Consider the following 21,243-nt stretch of genomic DNA (forward strand, 5'->3'; position numbering starts at 1 on the left):
AAATCAACCTGCACAATAATTTAAATGTAGTAGTGAGCAGGTTAATAGTTTTACCACAACGTGTTTGTATTTTGGCCCATCGTTAGCAGACTATTGTTTAAATGTCAATTTCTGAGTAAATGTCAACTGGGAGTGTCAAAGCAGCTTAGAGTGGTTTCTTATGCTATACTGCATTGCATACAGCCACCATTAAAAAAAAACAAAACAAAACATGGTACTGAAAGGATAATACAGTAACACAAAACCCTTACCGTTTTGTGATGGGACGCTGACACGTTCTGTAAGTCTCTGATGCGACTAGACGCTATTGTTGCATTTCCCTTTTCTGCCTTGAGCAGCTCCATTGAGAGGCTGTCACCCGTCACCTGCCAGGACCTTAACTCCAACTGCGTTCAAAATCACAATTTTTTTTCACCCCTCTTGAACACTTCTACAAACAGATGCAAATACATCCAGCACAAAAGCGGATGTTGGGATATTATAAATATAAATTGAAAAAAAACAGGCAAGATCATTCACCTCTATGGGGTTGCTGTTCACCACCACGAATATGATGCTGCTGGTGTCCGAGGCGCTGCGGATGCCAAAGTCGAGCACGTTTTTCTTCAGGCTGGGCGGAAGCACATGAGGCTGGTTGGGGAGCAGAACACAAGCGTCATCCACTTTTCCAATACAAAGTGACAGCAGTTTCTGAACAGTAATCCTCAAATACAGATTTAAATAAACATGGCATAAATATTCTAAGCTAAGGTGCCATTGTATCTTGCAGGGGAACAAGAACGCGTTAGCGGAGAATGCTACCTCCAAGAAGCCTGTGTAGGCCCTGATAGGCAGGTGAAACTTTGACGCGTTGGTGATGAGCAGGATGTTGCTGTCGATGTGGATAGACGGCCGAACCGGTTGGAACAGGAGTGAGAAGATGTAGCGCGACTCGTGTGCGGGGACAAGGACAGGCACGGTGAAGTTTTGAACCTAGAAGTGACGGGGGGAAAAAAAAAGGTAATGCAAATGGGTTTTTTGATAGTTGCCGGCGTAGTATATCATCACTGTATATTTAAGAGTAATGTGTGTAGTATCTACTATATTGTTTTAAATAATGAGTAATGGAGCCCATAACAAATATAAAAGGTTTTTTTTTTTGGCAATTTTCAAATAGGCCAGATGGGCAAGGAAAAAAAAAAAGACTCCATTCATGACCCTTTTTCTCGAAATAGAACCGATTGAAAAAAGTCAAAGATCCTTAAAGTACACTAGGTATCATTACAGTAATTGCCCGCATGTGACGTCACCAATTGTGGCTTGACAAGATCTTTGAAGAAAGTCTTTGAAGTCTTAAAAGGTTAATAAACTTCCTGTTGCGTTTTAGGTCAAAGGAGGACAAAAAGGTTTTAACTCATGCATTGCCAAAGACAAGTCAAGATGTTCAATCTCAGGTACATACTGATTTTCAAACATTAACGTAAAAGAAGATGAGAAAATGGCCGACACTGAAGGAGTTTAACTTTAGCAAGTTTTGTTGCGAAGTAATAATATAAGTTAATGGTGCAATTGTGAACAGTGTTTATTGGGAATCTTTGAGTCGATAAATGAACTTGCAATGGGTCAAATTGACCTTGAGCGTTATTGCGATGACTGAGAAATGTTCAGTTAATGGGGACTCACGCTAAACATGGTTTTGGCTTCTTCGGGCAGTGACACATTGTGTATCCGGATGCCAAAACTAAAGGCATTGGTGAGAAATATCTGCCGGTCAACCGGGTCCACTGGGCTGTCGCGTATGTGGAACAACGTCGCTGTGTGGTCAAAGCCCAGGTAGCTGGACAGAGGAAACAAATTTGACTACCACAGTAAATCTAGACTTTTGACATGCAAGTATTACTTACCCTTCTAAAACGTCTGCCTGGTAGGGGATTTCGAGCTTGGAGTAGCTCTTTTCCTTCGCTTTTACTGTGATTTTACCAAAGAACTGATATGGTCTCCTGGCCTTGGAGGCTGTGTTGAGCAATGATAACACTAAGAGGAAGTTGTGCAAGTTTGCAGTGGTTTACAAAAAAGAAAAATCAAAACTAAAACTACATCAAAAGGAAGCAAAATGGCACAGACAAATTAAGATGAAGTAGCATGATCTTTTTTTTTTTTCTAAATTACTCAACATAATGCATGCATAATGTAAACCCTTCTTTGGCAGCAATTTCCTGTCGCAGTTCAGACATGCATCAAGCCAAGAACGAATTTTGTTCCCTTCCTCTTTATAAAACTGCAGCATTTCAGCAAATTTCCTAGGACATATGATGTGCTTAGTTGTCAGGGTCATGTCACTTCATCCCAATCAGGATGAGGTCAGGATGGCTGAGGAACTTCAAGAATATGTATTTTCTTCTTCCGCAAGCCATTCTGCTGATTTCTATGTTTTGAATTACTGAGCTTCAACTATTGGATAGATTTTCTTCTGGAATATCTTGTTAAAACGTTTGAATTAATTTTCAACCGATAAGGTTCCTTATTCAGTGGCCGGAGCCGCCTTTAAGGGCCACCTCCTATCTTGTCTTACTGATTGGGCTGCAGGCTGACTCACGCCTATCTGTTTAATGATAGGTTCGTTTACTTTCCACGCCCTGTTACTGTTTCCATTATATTACAATTATGGACGCACCTCAAAATTGACTTTATTTCTTGACTGTTGAGTAAATACATTTGTTCAAGGAAGGGAGCAGAAAAAAAACAGCATACCTATATGAATAGTTGACTTACCATCAAAGCTAATAGTAGCTACTTTGGTGTATCTGCTTTCTCCTGCTCTGAGCGTGACAGCTTTAAAGTCTATCGTGATGGCCTCATTGGACGGCGTCGTACGGATGCTCTGTGCGAAAAGACGTCTGTGAAGCGATTTCGTGCGCACATGCGTTTTAAAAGTGGACAAAAAAGCGGCCTACCGTAATGGGAACGTCTTTTGCTCCGGAGTTTAAAAGGTACAGTGCTATTAGTTTTGGCCGATCTGAAGTGGGGAAAAAAATAAATGAAAACACAAGGAGGCATGCACGGGAAAGGTAAATGCCGTATTTCTTGTTCCAAATGCATACCTTGCGAGCGCAATGTGCCAAAGTCGAGCATCTCAGTGGAGGAGTAAATACCAGGGGCTGCACAAAAGCCGGAAAAATTATTGTAGACAAGACATAATAAATGCACTCAGATTGGTGAAGTTAGAAACCAAAAAAATAAAAAACATCACAGCATACCTGACGTGACTTCCACCTCGACGGGCAGGATGATAAATTTGTCTTCGTTGGGTGCGTTTGTTTTGATTCGGATGAAAGCTGTGTGGTTATCCTCGTCTCTGGACGAGAAGCTGGCTCTCATCACGCCCTTTGTCTCGAAAGGCGGTATCTCCTTGGGGACATAAGCACAGCGTGGTGACAAATGCGTCTCAGGTTGTAAGACCAGAAATTTCCCAACCTCAGGTTGATACATTTCGCCTCAGCATGTTAAAGGGATAGTACACTTAGGGTAAACTATTTTGTGTTGATTAACTTGATGACTCAATTATTTTGCATCTTGCCCCTTGCTGTCAACTGAAAATGACATCACATGTGCAAAAGGTTAAGTGAAGAACCAATCACAGCTCAGCTTGTCAACGTCACACACGTGGAAGATGTGTTTTTAAATTGCATCTTCTCCTCCTCCTCCTTTTGGCTTTTTTCCTTAAGGGGTCACCACAGTGAAGCATCTGCCTCCCATCTAAGCCTGTCTCCTGCATCCTTCTCTCTCACTCCAATCTATTTCATGTCCTCTTTCACGACATTTATGAACCTACTCTTCGGGCTTCCTCTAGACTTCCTGGCCTGGCAATTCCAAATTCATCATCATTCTACATATTCACTCTCGTCTCTGGACATGTCCGAACCATCTCAGTTTGGCTTTTCTGACTAGCTCCCAAAACTCCAACATGAGCTGTCCCTCTAATGTATTTGTTTCTGACCCTATCCATCTTGGTACTCCCAAAGAGAACCTAGCATCTTCATCTCTACTACCTCTAGCTCTGCACTCTTGTCTTTTCCTCAACGGCAAGGTCTCCAGGCCAATCAACACTGCTGGTCTCACCTCAGTCCTGTACACCTTTCAATTTAGCTGAAACTCTTCCATCACACATCAGACCTGACACTTTTTGCTACTTGTTCCAGCCTGCCTGTACATAATTCTTCACCTTGTTTCCACACTCTCTTGATCTCCTCACCCTGTACCTTCACTCCTCCACCTGGGTCCTCCTCATTCACACACATACTTCGTCTTGCTGCGGCTAACCTTCATTCCTCTCTTTTCCACGGCCAATCTCCACAACTCTAGCTTCTCCTCCACCTGTTGCCTACTCTCGCTAGAATTTTAATTGCATTATATGTACATAAAAATGAACTCAGTCATCAAATTAATTGCAGACAAATTACCTTCTTACTGCTAAAAATAGTTAAGTGGACTATCCCGCTAAGGATGGCTGAAGATCTGCCACTTTCAAGTGACAGAGGATAATCACGGCATAATCACAGCTTTTTGAACCTTGTTTTATGCAATGGTCAAAGCAAGTAAAATTCCTCCATGTCCCCATGCCTTTCAAGGTTTCTTCCATTTTTCTCTCCATACAGATTCTCAGTTTTTCCTTGCCAGTATCTCTTGTGAAATAACTTGACTGCTACAAATTTGCAGACGTGGTGGTGGTAGTGAGCAGTGTGTCTCCAAGATAGCCAGCCAATTTTACATTACACCCAGTTCATGCTTTATCTTAAGTACCTACGATCGGCGTAACGACAAATGTGAACTTCCTAAGGAGCACACTAGCATCTACGGTTTGAAGAACAGCTAATAAGCACATTGTTTTCAACCATGAAGAAAAGACATTTTTTCCCGCCGTTTACTGATCAACGGTGCAGCTTTTACAAAATTGGGCGGCAGCATGGATACAATCATAAACAAAACATGCAAATCACGCACCCATAATTTCCCAGTGCCTCCCTGCTGACCCGTGGGAAGTTCTAGATGTAGATCCCCTCCACTGGAGTACATCTCAACCACCTCCAGCCAGCCATATAAACAGGCAAAGCCATTTTATTAATAATATAAACAAGAAGTAATCAACAGCTTGCTGAAGATGCCAGCTTACCTGTAGTGGTTCACTGTAAGGGTTATGGATGTTTATTAGCGGCGAAAAGCTGCTGTTTACTGGGACTCGAGCCCCCACAAAGGGACGGAGCCTGTAAGGGTTTGGGATGCCAACACCAAAAACCTTTAAAGAAGAGTGGGTGGGAGGCCCGAGAAAAAAAAAAAAAAAAACTGCCAGTCAGGACAACTTATTTCAAAAAATAAATACATTACGTGTACTCTTACCTGGTATGTAAACACTCCGTGATGTGACGTATTAATAAATAAAGTGTTTTCTACATTCCCAACGACTCGCGCGAGGAACACGACATCGAATGACGTGTTTCCTCCTGGTGGGATTATCTGCGGAGGACGCAGAAAAGCAAATTAGCACTGAAAGATTAGCTCAAACGCTAGATTGTGTGAAGCAACTTCATTTAAAAAAAAAAGCTAAAATGCTGCTATCAGCTGCAATGTAACAATAATCAATGCACTCACCCTGCTCTGGAAAAAGGAGGCGTGAAAATGCGCCGTCGTTGCTGAGATTGATATCAAACTAATTTCTGCTGGGCTAGGATTATGTAAATAAACTTTCTCCATTTTTGGCATCCCCACAGGCCTGTCAATGGAACAAAATTCAAGGTTAGATAAAGAGAAAATATGATGTGAATACATCTTTGCAATTCACAATGTTTTCGACTCCAAATTATGTTCTTATGTTCTTTTTAACTCAAAAATTAAAAAACAACTACAAGGACTGGGAAATAAATTTAGATTAACCAATTTAAAAATCAATTTGAACTAAAAGACCAAAATACAAGTGTTGTATGTGTGTGATTTACAAACTGCTTTCAGGACATTTACCAACTGCTTTCCTGTGATACGAATAGTTTTTGTTTTTTTTAATAGTAAATTAAAAAAGGGAAAAGAACATAACTAAAAAATGTAATATAGAACTTCATGCTTTAAGCTAAATGAGCAAATTCCCAAATTAAATCGTTAAAAAATATTTTTATATTTTTTTTAATAAAAAGTTTTAAAAAAAAGGAAAAAAACACATAAAACATTTAAAAAACAAAGTTAAAATTGACCAATTCCCAAATGAAATGATTAAAAATAGGAAAAAAGTCCATCTTTCAGAAAGAGGAACAATTATAACGCTTTTTTTTTTAAAAATCACAAAATGTGCATCTTCAAGGCACACGAGTAAATTTTGAGCTACTTTTTGCTTACAGGCTTCTAAGAAATCCTTCAAATCAGATATTGTTTTTCCCCGATTGTAATTACACAAAAACTTCCTTAACAAGACAAAGGTGGACAGCCGAGAACTCCAAATGTAACTAAACAACTTCCTTAACAAAAGTGGACAGTAGAGAAACAGGTTTGGTGTGATGTTGGAAATTCATTAAAGGTGAGCTTATACATCCGCTGTGTAAACTGTGTAAACTAACGAACTAACATTTGATTCCTGTCGCAATTAACCTGATCTAACCCTTCTGGGCAGACTGTGCTCTCCAGTTAAAAACTCGTTTGCATGACTTAACATTTTGCCAATCGCCACTTTGGGGAAGTCACGTGTGGGAGTTGTTCTTCGACGCGGTCACCGCAAACTTTTGAACCTTTTTCGTGGAGTTCAACTTGCATTAAGTTGATATAGTGAAGGCACAAATCCAAGGGCTGCTGTGATTTGGTAAGAGCGATAAGGGAGCTTTCTCAAGGTTAAAGCTGATAAGTGCCATGCTTTGTTGCCGTTGTTGTAGGCCAGGGTGAGGATAGCTTGTGACAACCGGAAACCCCTTGTCCTGCAGGCGCCGGGCTCTTATTAGACCCTTGTAAAAATTCACATACTACAGATGCAGATTTGCAACATTATTGCAAAGCGTCCGCTCCGCCTTTAAGATCTGTGATTTAGTGTTAAAAATAACTAATATTAAAGTTGGATAAACTCCGCTTTAATGTGGCTCAAGTTAGCCTACTGGAGAACCTGTAAACAAATATCTAATCAATATATTCCTGCCTTTCATGATATCATGTTAGCTTGGCAATTAAGTTTTTCATTAGCGTCAAATTATGATTGTTCATGTAATGTCTGAATTATGTATTTGTAGTCGGTAAATGCATATGACGTTCATATTTAAGAACTCAGAAAACAGTAACATATTGCAAAGAAAATTTAGGGGTGCCATTTCCTTTGCCATTGCCTTACATTAAAACGGGGGGGACGCCCACCAATTTTATGTCGCACATTAATTTGACTTGCCCGATGTGCTCAATTTTCTATTAAATTGAGCTGAATGTGGCCCACGATCTTGTGTTTGACACTGACCTAAATTGCATGCAGCTGTGGCATGGGTGTGGTACCTGCTGTCGAGAATGGAATGTGTGCCAATAAGTTGGGCTAAGGTGAAACTTGGCAAACTGTGCACTTTAGTGCATTCCGGGTTTCTATTAATTACTTCTGAACCAACAGTGACAGGACGCGACAAGTGTGTGAACGTGGTGAAAAGTCATAAACTCACTGTTTTTGAAAGTCCAACATTGGAGGTTCAAAGCGTATGGGCCGACATCTCCCACTGTGCGGCACCGCGCTGCGAGGGACACAGAGATTTAACAGGAGCAGGTAAAGATGGGCCAGAACAACATTCATGTCATTTCAAACTCGTCCAAAGACACATGAGCTTAACGCTTCTGTTTAGAATGTCTACGCGGGGAGCATCACACACTCACAGGAGTTAAAGCCAATACTACTTTTCTTATCATCTCCGCCTATCAGCGGATGAAGCTCATCTGTTGAGGACCGAGGCACAATAACTCACCCATCCTGTTCAGCGACAGGTGGATCTTAACAATACATCAGGTCGTCTTCATGCAATAGGCAGACAATGATGTAATAGGAGCCAATATGGGATCAATGGAAAGACGTAAGAAAGGTATGGCAAACTATCACAAAAGCTATGTGGACATCAACTTTTTTTATTAACCACAAAAGCTATGTGGACACAAATATATTTTTAAATCATTTTAGAAAGGCATTCATTGCCGTTGACGGCTACAGAGATTAAAGATCCATTTTTGCTGGGCTGGCAGTGAAAGAGTTAAGAGGCTAAAACTAATCATCAAAGCGGACATGATAAATACGGTTTCTGCCGTGGGGACATGTCCTCCCGTTATAAAGAGACCACGTTCAAACAAAATGCTTGCAAGAAGCCTCCGAAGACTGCCAATAGAATACGACTTATTTCCGATCTACGGTACTGGCGCCTCCCAGTTTTTGTAGTTTCTGGAAGATCCCACAAAAATGTTTCAGAACATCTTTGATTTTATTGGCAAGCCTGGCAGCCCCGCCTCCAAAAACGGACTCAAGAGGGTTCCTGGCAGATGCCCTCAATACCACAAAACGTATTGTTCGTGCCTTATCATCTCTATTTAAATTGTGCAAACAAACTCAACAGCACTTCACTCATTCAATCTCATTGAAAGCCTTAATACAGCTAAACAAGTATCAAACAATTGGGCTATTACGCAACCTCGGCTTCTTTAACCACATTCGCAACGCCACATTGTGAAGATAACCTTGCAAAGCATCCTTATTGTATCGCAACCTTACAGTTCCGATCTCCTCCGGGCCATCCCATAATTCAACATTCTCCTAGTAAATACAGCAGCGTCACACTGCTGTCAGAAAACAAGCAGAGATCGGTTTCATAGACTAGAAGCAGACAATAGGCGCGGCGGTGTGCTCCGTTGACGGCGATCCCAAGAGACGGGATAGATTTCCATCTCCGAAGGCGCATGTACACACATACGAGCTGACATCAGACAGGGCGTGAAGACTGGACCCAAGGAGTGAATCCGCGGCCAGTCTTCGCTCCCCTCATTGGGGTTCTGAAGAAAATATGTCGTGGCTGTGAATTGCGTCAAACGTCATTGCGCTGGGGGCTTCGGAGCTAATGTTTTGAATGCCAGAGAGAATTGGAGAAGCCAGGGATCTGAGGAAGGGCGTTGGTGCTGGGAGAGGGGAACATTTTAAGGGGAGTATTATCTGCAAATGTCAGGCTAACCTGGTTACTAGAAAGTCCCCCAATGGGAGCAGATGCTTCTGGCAAAGCCAAATGAGTTCACCCTCCTCAGGTGCAACAATCGGCAATGTCGGCACACATCTCGAGAATTATAATGAAAAACAGTGTGGGCAACACCTTAGATTTCTGAGCCAAGACTACATGACGGTGATGAAATGAGAGCCAATCAGGAAGCCAGCTGATTGATGAAAGGAGCACATCCTTATCTTTTTCCTGAGAAAAATACCAGCATTGGAGGACGCGGAAATTTTGACAATAGTGGAAAGATGGACTGAGGGTTTAACGCAACTGTCACTGTCCTTTACGCCTCTATTCTCACTGCGGGAAGTCACATTGTCGCCAGTGGAATGTCCTGCTTTGTTGGGTTCTGTGAGAAAGGCACACACAACATATATGCCCGCTCAAATGGTCTTTTGTTTCTCTGTGTGAAAGGGCCTAATGTGTTCTCCAAGTCTTACCACAATAGATTTGACAGAGTTGGCTGGAATGGAGTTACCAGGTAAGCTAAAGGGAAGAAAACAAATAGCCAACAGCAACTGTACTAAGTATTTATATTGTACCTCTTTGTACAGGTTTTCTGCACATTTCCCCAGTGTCTTATCTCTGTGTGAAAGGTACCCAACATGGAACGGGGAACATTCAACTTTCCTGGCTTTGGAGGAATCATCAGAGGTAAAAGGGGGTGAAAGCGGGGCAGAAGTGTGAAATTTCATGCAACTGCGGCTCAAAGTCACACTTTTTTAATTTCCTCAGAGGGAAGGCAAATCAACCACACAGAAATATCTCACTGGGTTCTGTGTGGAAAGAACGAGGAATATCGCAAGTTGTAATGCTTTTTATGTCATACTTGATACTGTGCACATGTATGACACATCTCAGACAAGCTACGTTCATTTTAAAAGTCACACTTGTTTTTGTCGTGAACCAACATAATACATTTTGACTAAAAATTCAGCATCGCAACATGCATTTTGAAAGGCCCTGCTGTTTTTTCTAATCAATTTAACACAATAGAAATAGGATTGGGAAGAATACTCAAGAATGGATTTGAAATGTAAGTTTAATACTGGCCTAGCGTCTAGTTTAACATCACTAACAAAAGCAACAATTGCAGAGTAACATCTCTACTCCCATCCACTGCTTCTCATTCCCTTTTTTCTTCATCAGCTAGTTATTGGAAAATGTTTCAAATCAACAGCAATGAAAACACTTGAACAGAGTCTTCAAGGCCAAACACCAGAATTCTGGATTGACTCAAGGAAAAAAAAATATTTGTCCTACCAACCACATTTCATCAAAATACGTGACAGGTTTTGCGTTAAGATGCTAACAGACAAAAAACAGCCTTTGCAAAAAGGTAAAAACTATGAGAGGTATTTGTTTTCACATGTCTACGGCCCATATTGACAAGAGTCTTCCTACCCCAGGGCGCGCCGGCGCAAAGCGGGAGATAATGATTAACAACATCCTCACTGTGAGGGAGCCTTTCTTTCGCTTCAGGGTGACAAAAAAAACAACAACAAAGAAAAAAAAAAGTCTCTCTCCCACACTGAGGAGGAGCAATCGCGAGATAACCCATCAGAACATGCCGTACTAACAGTCAAGGCTCTGCGCACGCCGCCCTGAGACCAAATACAAAATGCTGAGAAGAATGTCCACACATAACACATATATATGTTCAACTCAAGGAATGACCCACTTCACTGGGTTCTAGCAGGAATGTTCACTGTTGCTGTTGGAAGGTAAAATGTGTGTGAATATGTGTATCAAACCAATAACCAATTAAGGACCTTACATACCTTTGTTGATATAAATTAACATTGATGTTGGAGTCAGCCTGTGAAAAGTTGAGATAGATGCAGTCAGTAAAAGGTAATCAAATGAACGCTAGTTTATACATAGAACCGAATTGTTCATATAATACATCATTATGTCATTATAACAGAATTGTTCATACTTCATTATGTCATTATAGTGAAAAAAGGACTGAAATTATCGTAACTTGTTTGTTGATATAAATTAACACCGATGTCGGAGTCAGCCAGTGAAAAGTTGACATCGAAGCAGTCAGTAAAAGCTAATCAAATGAACACAACTAGCTTATGAATAGAACGGAATTGTTCATATAATAAATCATTATGTCATTATAACAGAATTGTTCATAATACTTCATTATGTTATTATAGTGAAAAACAGGACTGTGAAATTAGCGTAACTTGAAGTGTTAATACAAATGATGCCACAGGAATCTTTTGAATGGCGCTAGAATAGTAACATGGTTGACTAACGTCTGCAGGATGTGGGTTTGTATGTGTCCAAATTAATCTGCAGAAAATTTAGCTCATATAACATCAACATTACATAACTTACAGGTAAAGCACCTCCATCACCAAAATGTAGAACTTCTAGTACTGTGTCACACTGAATGAACGCTGCCAAAGAAAATGGAAGAAAAAAAATTAGCATATCATGCAGGAAAGACAAAACTCAATGCAAAATTCTGTATTGTCCATATATTTGCTGCAGGAACAGGAAATCAGCTGGGACACTTGAAAGGACACTTGAAAGGGATCTAAGTCGATTTCTAAAGCGGACTGCTCCCACCCAAAATATATGCCACTGTCCATGTTCAACTTTAGAAAAAAAAAGGGTTAAAAATGAAAACGGGATATTTCTCATGTTTCATTTTCTACCTAAATATTTTCTCCTCCTCTTGAGGTCCAGTATTTTTTCTTTGCTTAGGTTCTTGTGAAGATTGTGATTATCACTAAGCATAAGATAATAATGACTCACGTGGCAACAGAGTATTTTCATTCGGTCCTAAATATGGGTTTGAGTTCTACTGCACCCACCGACACTCAGATACCATCGAGAACTTTGTTTTTAATATTTTCAGCATTGTGACTAGTCCACATAAATTCTTTCTCGGCCAACACCTGCAGGATATAAGTCGATGGTTGTCCCAATTGTGAAATATTTGATCTGATGTCGCAGATGATTCATTCGTGCAGTGGGCGTGGGAATTCAAAAACAATAGTTTGAACACTCCCGAATTCAGATAAGAGTTTCGCACAAGTGCTTGGATGGCATCGGTGTTTGACTCCGGTATTTTTCCTAAGTGAAGCGTAGATAAACTGGAAACCATTCGGGATTTACGAGGCTTTTCGCTTTCAACACCCGACACCGTTGAAATCGGATCAGGTTTCGGTTTGGTCCGACAAAAGCAAAACGCGGTTATCATCGGGAGAAAAACGCTAACACACACAACGGATACATTAAATCAACTCATGAAGGCGAGAGGGCAAACTGTCAATTAAAGCAGCTTAGCGTAGCTGAAAATAATCCCCCCGTGCAAACATATCACAGCTCCTTTGGCTTATGAGAAACAGATACCTCACGCTTACTTGAGCTTGTGCTGCAGTCAATTTGTTTCAACTAAAGGACTTTTTTTGTTGCATGACACGTTTGCTTGTCAGTTTGTCTGTGCGCAAGGGAAGAAGGGTTTTAATATAAGCTATATTATAGCCACACAGTTTACATAATTGCTTATCAAGTTGATGAGAAGATTTCTGATGGATTTTGTGGCAAATCCACAAATTTGAATTTCTATAAATTGGCTTAGATTTGGTTAAGGAAAATTAGAATAACAATCGATCATATATTTTGTGATAATCAAGGAAACATATTTAATGAATTTAATCTGTCAACTGCATTGAATGAGCTAATTTACTTCTTCCCATTTCAGTAAATATGGACCTTTCACATCTATTACTGTTAAGGGCAGTGATCAAGCAAAACATAACACTATTCAATTTTTCGGAGGGTGGGGGGGGTACACTGACACTGACGATAACATGAATTAAAAGGACAACTGACTTTTGTATTTGTCCTGTGGTATTTGTTTTTTTACAACAGAAAAATGTGCCGACTCCTAGCTAGCTTAATGCTAACAACAAAGATTTGAATTACAAGCAGTATTTTTTACTTTACATTAATTTGCCCTGTAGCTTTTAATTAACTTGCTTACTTGAAGAAAAAAAAGTAGCTGTTTAGTTCAGGCCCAAGGCTACATTTTTGAGATAATTCAAACACAAAAGTGGCACCTTGTCTCTTTTTGTTTTCAGGTAAACAATTTCCACTCCGCTGTTTCAAAATTTTGCATCTTTAAGCAACCAAAAGTCACCGTCTAAATTTTCCATACTTTTACAGAAATCGAGTACAGTGGACATTCCTAAGTTCACTAAAAAAAGTGATTTGGTACTGCACATTTTGTTGCAAAATACAAATGAGTTTGTAGTACAACTTGTTAAAAGCATTACTTCTCTCAACCGGTTCTGAAATCTAAACCATGTTTTGTGCATGCCTGAAAGGTAATACCAATACACGTGGACTAGCCAACAGTGGAGATTTGTGAAAAAATATTAACCAAACTCTGACATGTTTCCTCTTTCCACATGTGAGACGTTAATCTGATTTTGACAATTTTATGGCAGAGTAGTTCTCGGGATGTACGCAAACAATTTTCAATAAGCGGTCCACTTATTTCAGTCTTTTCAAGGGACAGTCTACTTATTTCATGATTTTTTAGCAATTATTTTGAATGATTTGATCATTGTTTTTCATGTATTAGTATTTTTACAAACACATTTTGCACTTGGCGTCGACTGAGCATGACTTCATGTCCTCAAGCTCGGTAAACGACCAATCACGGCTCACCTGAAGATCGTGCGCCGTGCACAAATTTACCTGTGATTGGTCGTTACCTGAACTTTCAGCACATGTGACGTCATTGTCAGTCAACTCCATGTACATCAAAAGAATTTAGTCGTCAAAATTATAATAGCAAAAAACAACCTCATTGCTTAAACGTGCTAAATTTGTGGCTTTTCAAGGTGACAATGCAAATGTAGCTTTCGGCAAAGTCACTACGTCACTGCCGCCTTCGAGTCAAGTTTGCTGGTCAACAAATATTGGAAGAAAGTGGCGAGGGGTTGCTAGTAATAGTGGAAAACGGGGGACAGCTGTCCACCAGCCGTGGATCGCCATGACCTGCCAGGCGTCCGGACATCCGAGCCGGGAGCAGAAATGACAACACGACTGTCATTTAAAGCTCCCCTTCCCCGCCACTGTAGCGAAACCGGGCCACGTTTACAACTTTTAACCCCTACCACCTGACACATCCCGGAGAAATCGCCGCGATGCTAACCTGCTTTATGACAACACTACCGCGATGTAGCGTGACGCCGGTCAGCATTTAAAGACAGACCGCAAACGTCATTACGGCCAACAAAAAGTCAAGTTTGCTTTTATCAGCTCACCCTCTTCATTACATGCAAAAAAAAAAAAAAATGTACACGGAAGTTACGCTAGCTCACTTGAGCCTCGCTAACCCGCTTCCCTTCTCCCCTTTCTTACTCCCTCATACAAACCTTGTTTATTTGCCTGCGCCACGTGGATAAAAACAATAAATAATATCCTCAGGAGTCCGAGACACGGCAGCGTTCTCGTGAACGAAAAATGGCGAGAAGTCCGGCGAGCTCGCTCCTTCTGGCCCACCGCCATGCCCCCCTAGTCGCCGAGACAGCTCTCCGCTCTTCTCTTTATTTTCACTTCAGGTGGGACAAGCGAGCGAAGGTGACAACTTGCCCGGAGAAGGTTCCTGGGACTAGGTCAATCATAGCCGTTGTCGCGGTGCGAGCTGCTAACTCCAAGTGTACAGTTGTGGACGTACATTCGCCTCTCCTCTCTGGCTACAGGGCTTTCTTCTTCGTTGCACGGGTGACGTTTCAGAGGTGCAATTCAGACGTGCGCAGTGGCGTGTGGAGACACGTGCTGCCCCCTGGAGCTTTGGAAGAACCTCAAGGGCACGCGTGGACACATCTTGATGTAATTAAAAGTATCGGTAAGTCATGAAATGCTCAATTGAAAAAAACAAAATAATGGTCGTTTGCATTTTACCATTTCCATAAGTTCATTTCCTTTATTGTTTAATTTAACGATACAATAAATATACAATATTTTTTTTTCAAATAACCGAAAAAGAAAACTAGTAGCTTGACTTTCTTCTCTAATACCAAAAAATCGATTAACAATAAGGAAAAAAATGATAAAACTAATATATTAAAATATCTACTGTCATTTTTAGACAAATTGTGTTTTTTTCATATATTTAAAATAATTATTTCCTGAGAGAATGTTTTTTCTTTATCCTAGCAAAAAAAAATAAAAAATAATGATGCAATACACGCAAACCATATAATAATAAATCAACACTACTTTGAATTTGTACTCAAAACAATGTTATAACTCACTAACTCCACCAAATAGTTATTTTATTATTTTATTATCAATTTTATTGTTTATAAAGAAAAATGTAATAATTTACTTGACAGGAAGGAAGGAAAAAAAGACAAAAACAGATGTATGATCATGAAAAATCTTCACGAAAAAATTGCAGCGAATTATTACGTTGTTGCAAAAAATAAAAAGAATGACTGCTTCTATGAGATTTAATTTCCATACATACTGCATGTTTCATCACTTTTTTACAAATAAAATTAACTACCACAGAAAGAAAGATAATTATAAAATCATTTATCTGATGTAATATGCCGCTATAACTGGATAGCGCTTTGATAACCCCCCTGCAGGTATTCTGCATGAAACGCCTGCCAAGTTATGAAAAAGTAAGTAAAAAGTAACCGTGGAGGGCATATTCTCACATGTTTTGTTTTGTTTTAAGAGAAGTAAATGTCAGACTCCCATCGCATACACTCGTAATCTAAGTGCCGGTTTCTCGTTGCACTGTTTTGCTATGCAATATCTATAGCAACAAAAAAACCAAAACCACCAAACTGACCCATAATGAGCGTCCTGGCATGAGAACACGCTCTAAAAATGTCCCAAACAAGTACATGAAATGTGCATTTTCTCAACATATTTAGGCTGAAGAGGAGTTTTTGCCAGTGAAATGGCTGACGTGTTTTGAAGACAACCGAAGAAGGGTGGTGGATCATTGTTGTAAATGATAAAAAAGAAAATGAAACTACAATCAAGGTTAAATATTTACAGTTAATTGATAACGTTTCATAGACAAACCTTATTTAGTGGGCGTGTGTGATTTGTTTCATCATTGTAACATAAAGAAACCTCCGTATTTGTCCACCTGGTTGTTGTCTGTCTTTAAAGTGGATTTATTTGCCTTAAACTTGCAGAATTATGCATCATAATGACTAATACATCATATCTTTAAAAAAAAAGCGCACTTAAGATAAAACTTCACCAGTAATTAACTTTTTGATAAGTGGATACAAAGGTTGTTTTTCCACGGCAAAATCTAGACGACCTGTTTCATTTGGCTCATTTGAGAAAGTGATTTACATTTGTGTTTAAATTTAATGGGCACCGTTCATTTAACAACATGATTCAGTAGCCAATCCGTGGAAAGTTAGAAATATACTTTGAATCATAAATATAGTTTGAGTATTTCATTGTGACAGTGTGGACATGTTAAGACGCAACAACATCTAACTGCACACATAAAATAAACTCTAGGAGCCACATGTGTAACCTAACAACTATCCATTGTGTCTGCTTCCTTTGAAGAAAGAAAAAATGCTGGTAGTGATGTCACTAAAAACATCAGGGTTTCTTACAGGAGGCAAATATCCCATGATCCCATTTCAGGAAGGTCACGCGGAAAATATCCAAAATTATTGTAAAAAAAGAAAATGCAGGTTCAAAAGAACACAACTAGAAAGAGTTAAATATAATAAGAAAAATGGCTCATGTCATCGCATCTCATTGAAAGAAACTTTCAATGTTGCCCTGTAGGGGGCAGAGTTGAGATTAAATCACCAGCTCTGAGCTACGTAGAATTTGATCAAAATAAAGGTGTAAAACAACAGTACATGATACAAATTATGCAGTATTATTAATGAACTAGATAAATGTATCTATTTATTCATGAACTAGATTATACACCATTATTACTAATTGAATGAATGTCCTCATGAATGTCACAATAAAAAAAAAACAATTCACAGCAGCACGTTGAAATTTCCTCAGTTGAACACAACGAATATGTACGATTTGGCTTCCTTGGTGTAGGTATGAACTGGAAACGGCTATTGAGAAATTCAGCACGTTTTCAAGGTCTCTGCGGGAAAAAAAAAGGTAATGAAGCTCTTAGGGGTTGCCGTGGCAACCATTTGTATGCATTCTGTGTGATGTGTGAAAACCAGGTAAATGCACAAAATCAACGACAATTATAACCACTGAACAGGATTCGGGCCATACACAAATGACCTTGCTGTTTCAATACTTTTGGGGGGGATTGTATATGGTGTATGGAATTGATTACGAACACAGCGGATCAACGCATTTTATCAAAGCATTTTTCATACACATAAGCGATCTTCGACCTGCCTAAAATGTTCCCTCAATCATGATTTGGAGTGTTTGGTTTATATCATCATGGCCGCCCCCACACTTGAATTTCCTCGCTGAAGTAGTTTGATTACACGTGCTTGACTGCCTGCTTGCATCTTGACTTTTGTCAACAGTGATTGGAATGATTCACAGTTGTTTTTAGGGCCGCCTTTGGTGTCCATAGTGACGGCCCTTCTGCCAATCAGCATCTCCGATGGATTTATGTAGCATTAGATTGTCCCATTTGGGCAAAAATGTGGAATTCATGAGACAGTTTGTCATTTTAATTGATTTGATAAAACAAAGATCGATTCTCAAAATGACTGTGCCATGGACATTTCAATTCAATATATTTTAGTAAATATTTGAGTAGTATTTGTACATGTTGTATTTCTGAAGGTATTTCTATGGACCAAAGAGATGTTTAGGGGTTTCTTATTCATTTTAATAATGGTAATTGAATCATAAAATAAATTGATGGCTAGTATGGATTTTATTAATTTTCCTCATTAGTTGTTTAAAAAAAATGTACATATTCTAGCCCCCGAAGAGCCAAATATTGTTTATTGTGTTTTTCAATGATTACATAGCTGCTTTATTTATTAAGTGAATAGTTATGTTTTATTGTGAAAATCAAATCGGACTTTACCTTTGCCACTTCCTGTTTAGTGTCCTGCAAGGAATCTACGCAAGTTTAACTCTGTGCCCTTAGCGAAGCGGATTGCTAGCATTTCAGATGACTAACGATGAGCATTGAGTTAGCGGTTAGCATTTAAGACAGCGATTAGCACATTAGGTCACAAACAGCATTTGTTATACAATAAATCATACAATAAATAGACAAGTGTGGCAAATCATTATGTTTTATCTTATAATAGAGCATGTAATGTTTTTTGAACTCACAAATATGAACACAAAAAAATATGAAGAATTTACAAAGGTGAGATTTATTATATTTTGTTTTGCTATAGTTTTTACATTGTTGCCAAGGTGATGGTGCATCATATACCTGGTAACATAGAATTAAGGGTGTGTCCTATATTTGGGGAATTAAGGTATTTATTATTCAAATCTTTGGTTGTCTGAAATGTGAATAACATAACGTCTCTCCAAACCTGAGTACATAGTCTAATCAAAGCTGTGCCAGATCGTCTTTGTTAAGATCCTTGTATGTTTTTCTGTGATCTTCAACAACAATCAAACGCGTTTGTCTGCTCCCCATTGTCAAACAGCTGATGATTAAAACAAAAGCTTTGATTGACTTGGAAATGCACCGGGCACGAGGAGGATCCGGGAGGGTACGCCGCTGCCGTCGTAGCGCATGGAGAACGCAATAATGAGCACGTGGTAAGATGAGTAAAGAGGCTTTGAATGGATCTGCATGCACCTGGAGGTTGGCCTAAAACTAATGAGTTTTGGAGAGGGGAGGGTGGAGAAGAGAGACCAATCGGTTGCCGCGACAGCTGAAATGAGATTAACCGCGCTGCTTCATCAATATAATGACCTCTCCAGATTTATCCTTTTATTTGTGCCTGATGGATTATAATAATGATGCTAATAGGAAAGTAGGATTTCCAGCCCTTCACTTGCTTCTTTTTGTATTCACAGAAAGTGTGTGTGTAGAAGAATATTTTTATTTTCATGCTTCTTTTACTGTATGTCGCGTTAAACTCATTCGTTTCCTTCAAAAAGTCTTGATTTGCTATTTGTACATCTTTTTGCAGTCGTTTTTGTGTTCAGCAAATCAAAAGTGGACATTTGATATTTTCCTTCACTAAATCTGCTTTTTTGTATGACGTTGCATTCACTTTTCAGTAAATGTAAAGCATAGAGTTCAGGAGTCTGCATAGCTATGAAAAATGATCTCAGTTAATTTACTGACATAGCAATGGAAAAGTATTTCACTTAAATTACATCAAAAAGTTTTGACTTGCTTCTTTTTTGTGTAGAAAAAGTCTTAACTTGCTATTTGTACTTGGGCCTTTCTATATTCATTTTTGTTTTCATTAAATCATAAGCATAGTCTTGACTTGCTTCATGTTTGTGCATCTTTTGACCTTCATTTTTGTCTTCAACAATAAAAGCAGACACTTTTGGGTTGAGATTAAGCAATTGACTTGCATATGGGACCAAAAAAATATATATAAATAAATATTTTCTTTCAAAAAGTCTTAATATTGCTCCATGGACAAATCAGCGAACTGGAAACCTAACGAGACTCGCTCAAAATTCCATGATGTATGTGAACGCCACACATCACCCTTGATTTAAAAACGATAGTTTTATTTACATATATTTTTTTAAACCCGTTAAAATGGAGATATCCTGCAAAAAAAATGCCTGTCGTTCCTCAGTGGTGTCTCAAACTGACAGTGAATTGTTTTTGCTGGTTCAACGAGTGTTTGTGCGCAGTGAATAAGCAGCTTTTGTGTGCGTACTCGTGACACTGTTCCTATTAATGGATCGGTTCCAGTTTTAAAACAATCCTAAAGTCTCTCACGGGGCTAATTCGCTCTAAATCGCAGCGACCATGATGCAGAAAAAGAGCAATATCGCAAAAAAAAAAAAAATGCATACATATTAACTAAGAATACAAGCTATTCAAGAACAAATCACAAGATTGGAAAAATCCTTGTTACTGCAATCATTTGACAACATTTGATAGTTGAACGATATGTTGGCAAAAATTGTGAAAATATTGAGCAAATGTTGACCAAGCAACCATGAGAGGACATTAAGGGGCTGAAATTGCTTCTGCACACTAAAGCGGGATTAAAGGCGTAGCTTTGTTTCTTGCCAAGGGATTTCTCTCTTTACCTCAGGAGGGGTGATGATGAGGGAGATGGGCGGGACCACGATATACTAATGAACAGCCCATCATCATGATTGGTCGACTGGAAAAAAAAAAAAAGACCAGACGTGCTCGGATTTGTGATTCTATGAGAAGTTCTATCAATAGAAAGTTGTTAAATGTCATTTTTTTAAAAAAAGGCAGATCTTAAATCATTGCATTTTTACAAGAAAAGTCAATCATGATTGACGTTTTTAAAATAATAACAAAACTATTATAAAAAACTAACAGTGTACCAATCATTTTGTTTAAAATAAATCGTTTTCGCCAATCTAACAAACGTGTTACACTATAAATTGATGGGCACCGACTTCTGTAGTCATAAAAAGCAGGATTACAGTTTTATTTTTCATTTTATTTTATATAAAAATAATATATATATATATATATATATATATATATATATATATATATATATATAAATTATAAATATGATATACAAGATTGTATATCATATTTTTATTTATTTTTAATGATAAAAGATGACATAAAAAAACATCTAGGCTGCACCAACATACTTTTGATTTCCATTTTCCCTCTCATATTTCGTCTCAAATAAAATGGTGCGCCATCATGTTTATTTTGGGTGTAATTCCACAGTCAACCACTAGATGGTGGCACACAGTTTCATTTGAGACGAAATATAATAGAGGGAAAATGAAAACTGAACATTTCAGTGCAGCCTAGATGTTTACAGTGACATCTTTTGTAATTAAAAATAAAGAACACATTTCTGAAACCACTTTACAGGATCTG

General features: G+C 38.9%; 1 protein-coding gene and 1 long non-coding RNA gene across 4 annotated transcripts in view; one reads left to right on the plus strand and one right to left on the minus strand.

Moving 5' to 3' along the window:
- Positions 1-14,964, minus strand: part of tmem131 (transmembrane protein 131) — a 23,995-nt gene extending 9,031 nt beyond the window's left edge. Inside the window, exons 1-17 of one of the 3 annotated variants that reach the window (XM_088425595.1) lie at positions 14,636-14,964; positions 11,577-11,638; positions 11,006-11,043; positions 7,647-7,715; positions 5,626-5,746; positions 5,374-5,490; positions 5,150-5,272; positions 4,981-5,061; positions 3,237-3,387; positions 3,081-3,137; positions 2,934-2,995; positions 2,752-2,860; positions 1,884-1,992; positions 1,663-1,816; positions 802-972; positions 520-630; positions 252-386 (exon numbers count right to left, since the gene is read on the minus strand). In XM_088425595.1, the coding sequence (XP_088281721.1) occupies positions 252-386; positions 520-630; positions 802-972; positions 1,663-1,816; positions 1,884-1,992; positions 2,752-2,860; positions 2,934-2,995; positions 3,081-3,137; positions 3,237-3,387; positions 4,981-5,061; positions 5,150-5,272; positions 5,374-5,490; positions 5,626-5,746; positions 7,647-7,715; positions 11,006-11,043; positions 11,577-11,638; positions 14,636-14,768 (1,803 nt within the window). In that variant the 5' untranslated portion in view covers positions 14,769-14,964. Of the gene's footprint in view, positions 1-251; positions 387-519; positions 631-801; positions 973-1,662; positions 1,817-1,883; positions 2,014-2,751; positions 2,861-2,933; positions 2,996-3,080; positions 3,138-3,236; positions 3,388-4,980; positions 5,062-5,149; positions 5,273-5,373; positions 5,491-5,625; positions 5,747-7,646; positions 7,716-11,005; positions 11,044-11,576; positions 11,639-14,635 lie in introns of all 3 variants that reach the window. The other 2 variants (XM_088425594.1, XM_088425596.1) reach the window with 2 other exon arrangements.
- On the plus strand, positions 14,559-19,610 carry LOC148416550 (uncharacterized). Its single transcript, XR_015866983.1, has 3 exons — positions 14,559-14,875; positions 14,963-15,108; positions 18,869-19,610. It is a non-coding gene; the product is annotated as an uncharacterized LOC148416550 (long non-coding RNA).
- The last annotated feature ends 1,633 nt before the right edge of the window (positions 19,611-21,243 follow it).

Source organism: Hippichthys cyanospilos, chromosome 10, assembly GCF_059441005.1.
Source record: "Hippichthys cyanospilos isolate Australia breed blue-spotted pipefish chromosome 10, RoL_Hcya_1.0, whole genome shotgun sequence".
In the NCBI taxonomy this organism is placed as follows: Eukaryota; Metazoa; Chordata; class Actinopteri; order Syngnathiformes; family Syngnathidae; genus Hippichthys; species Hippichthys cyanospilos.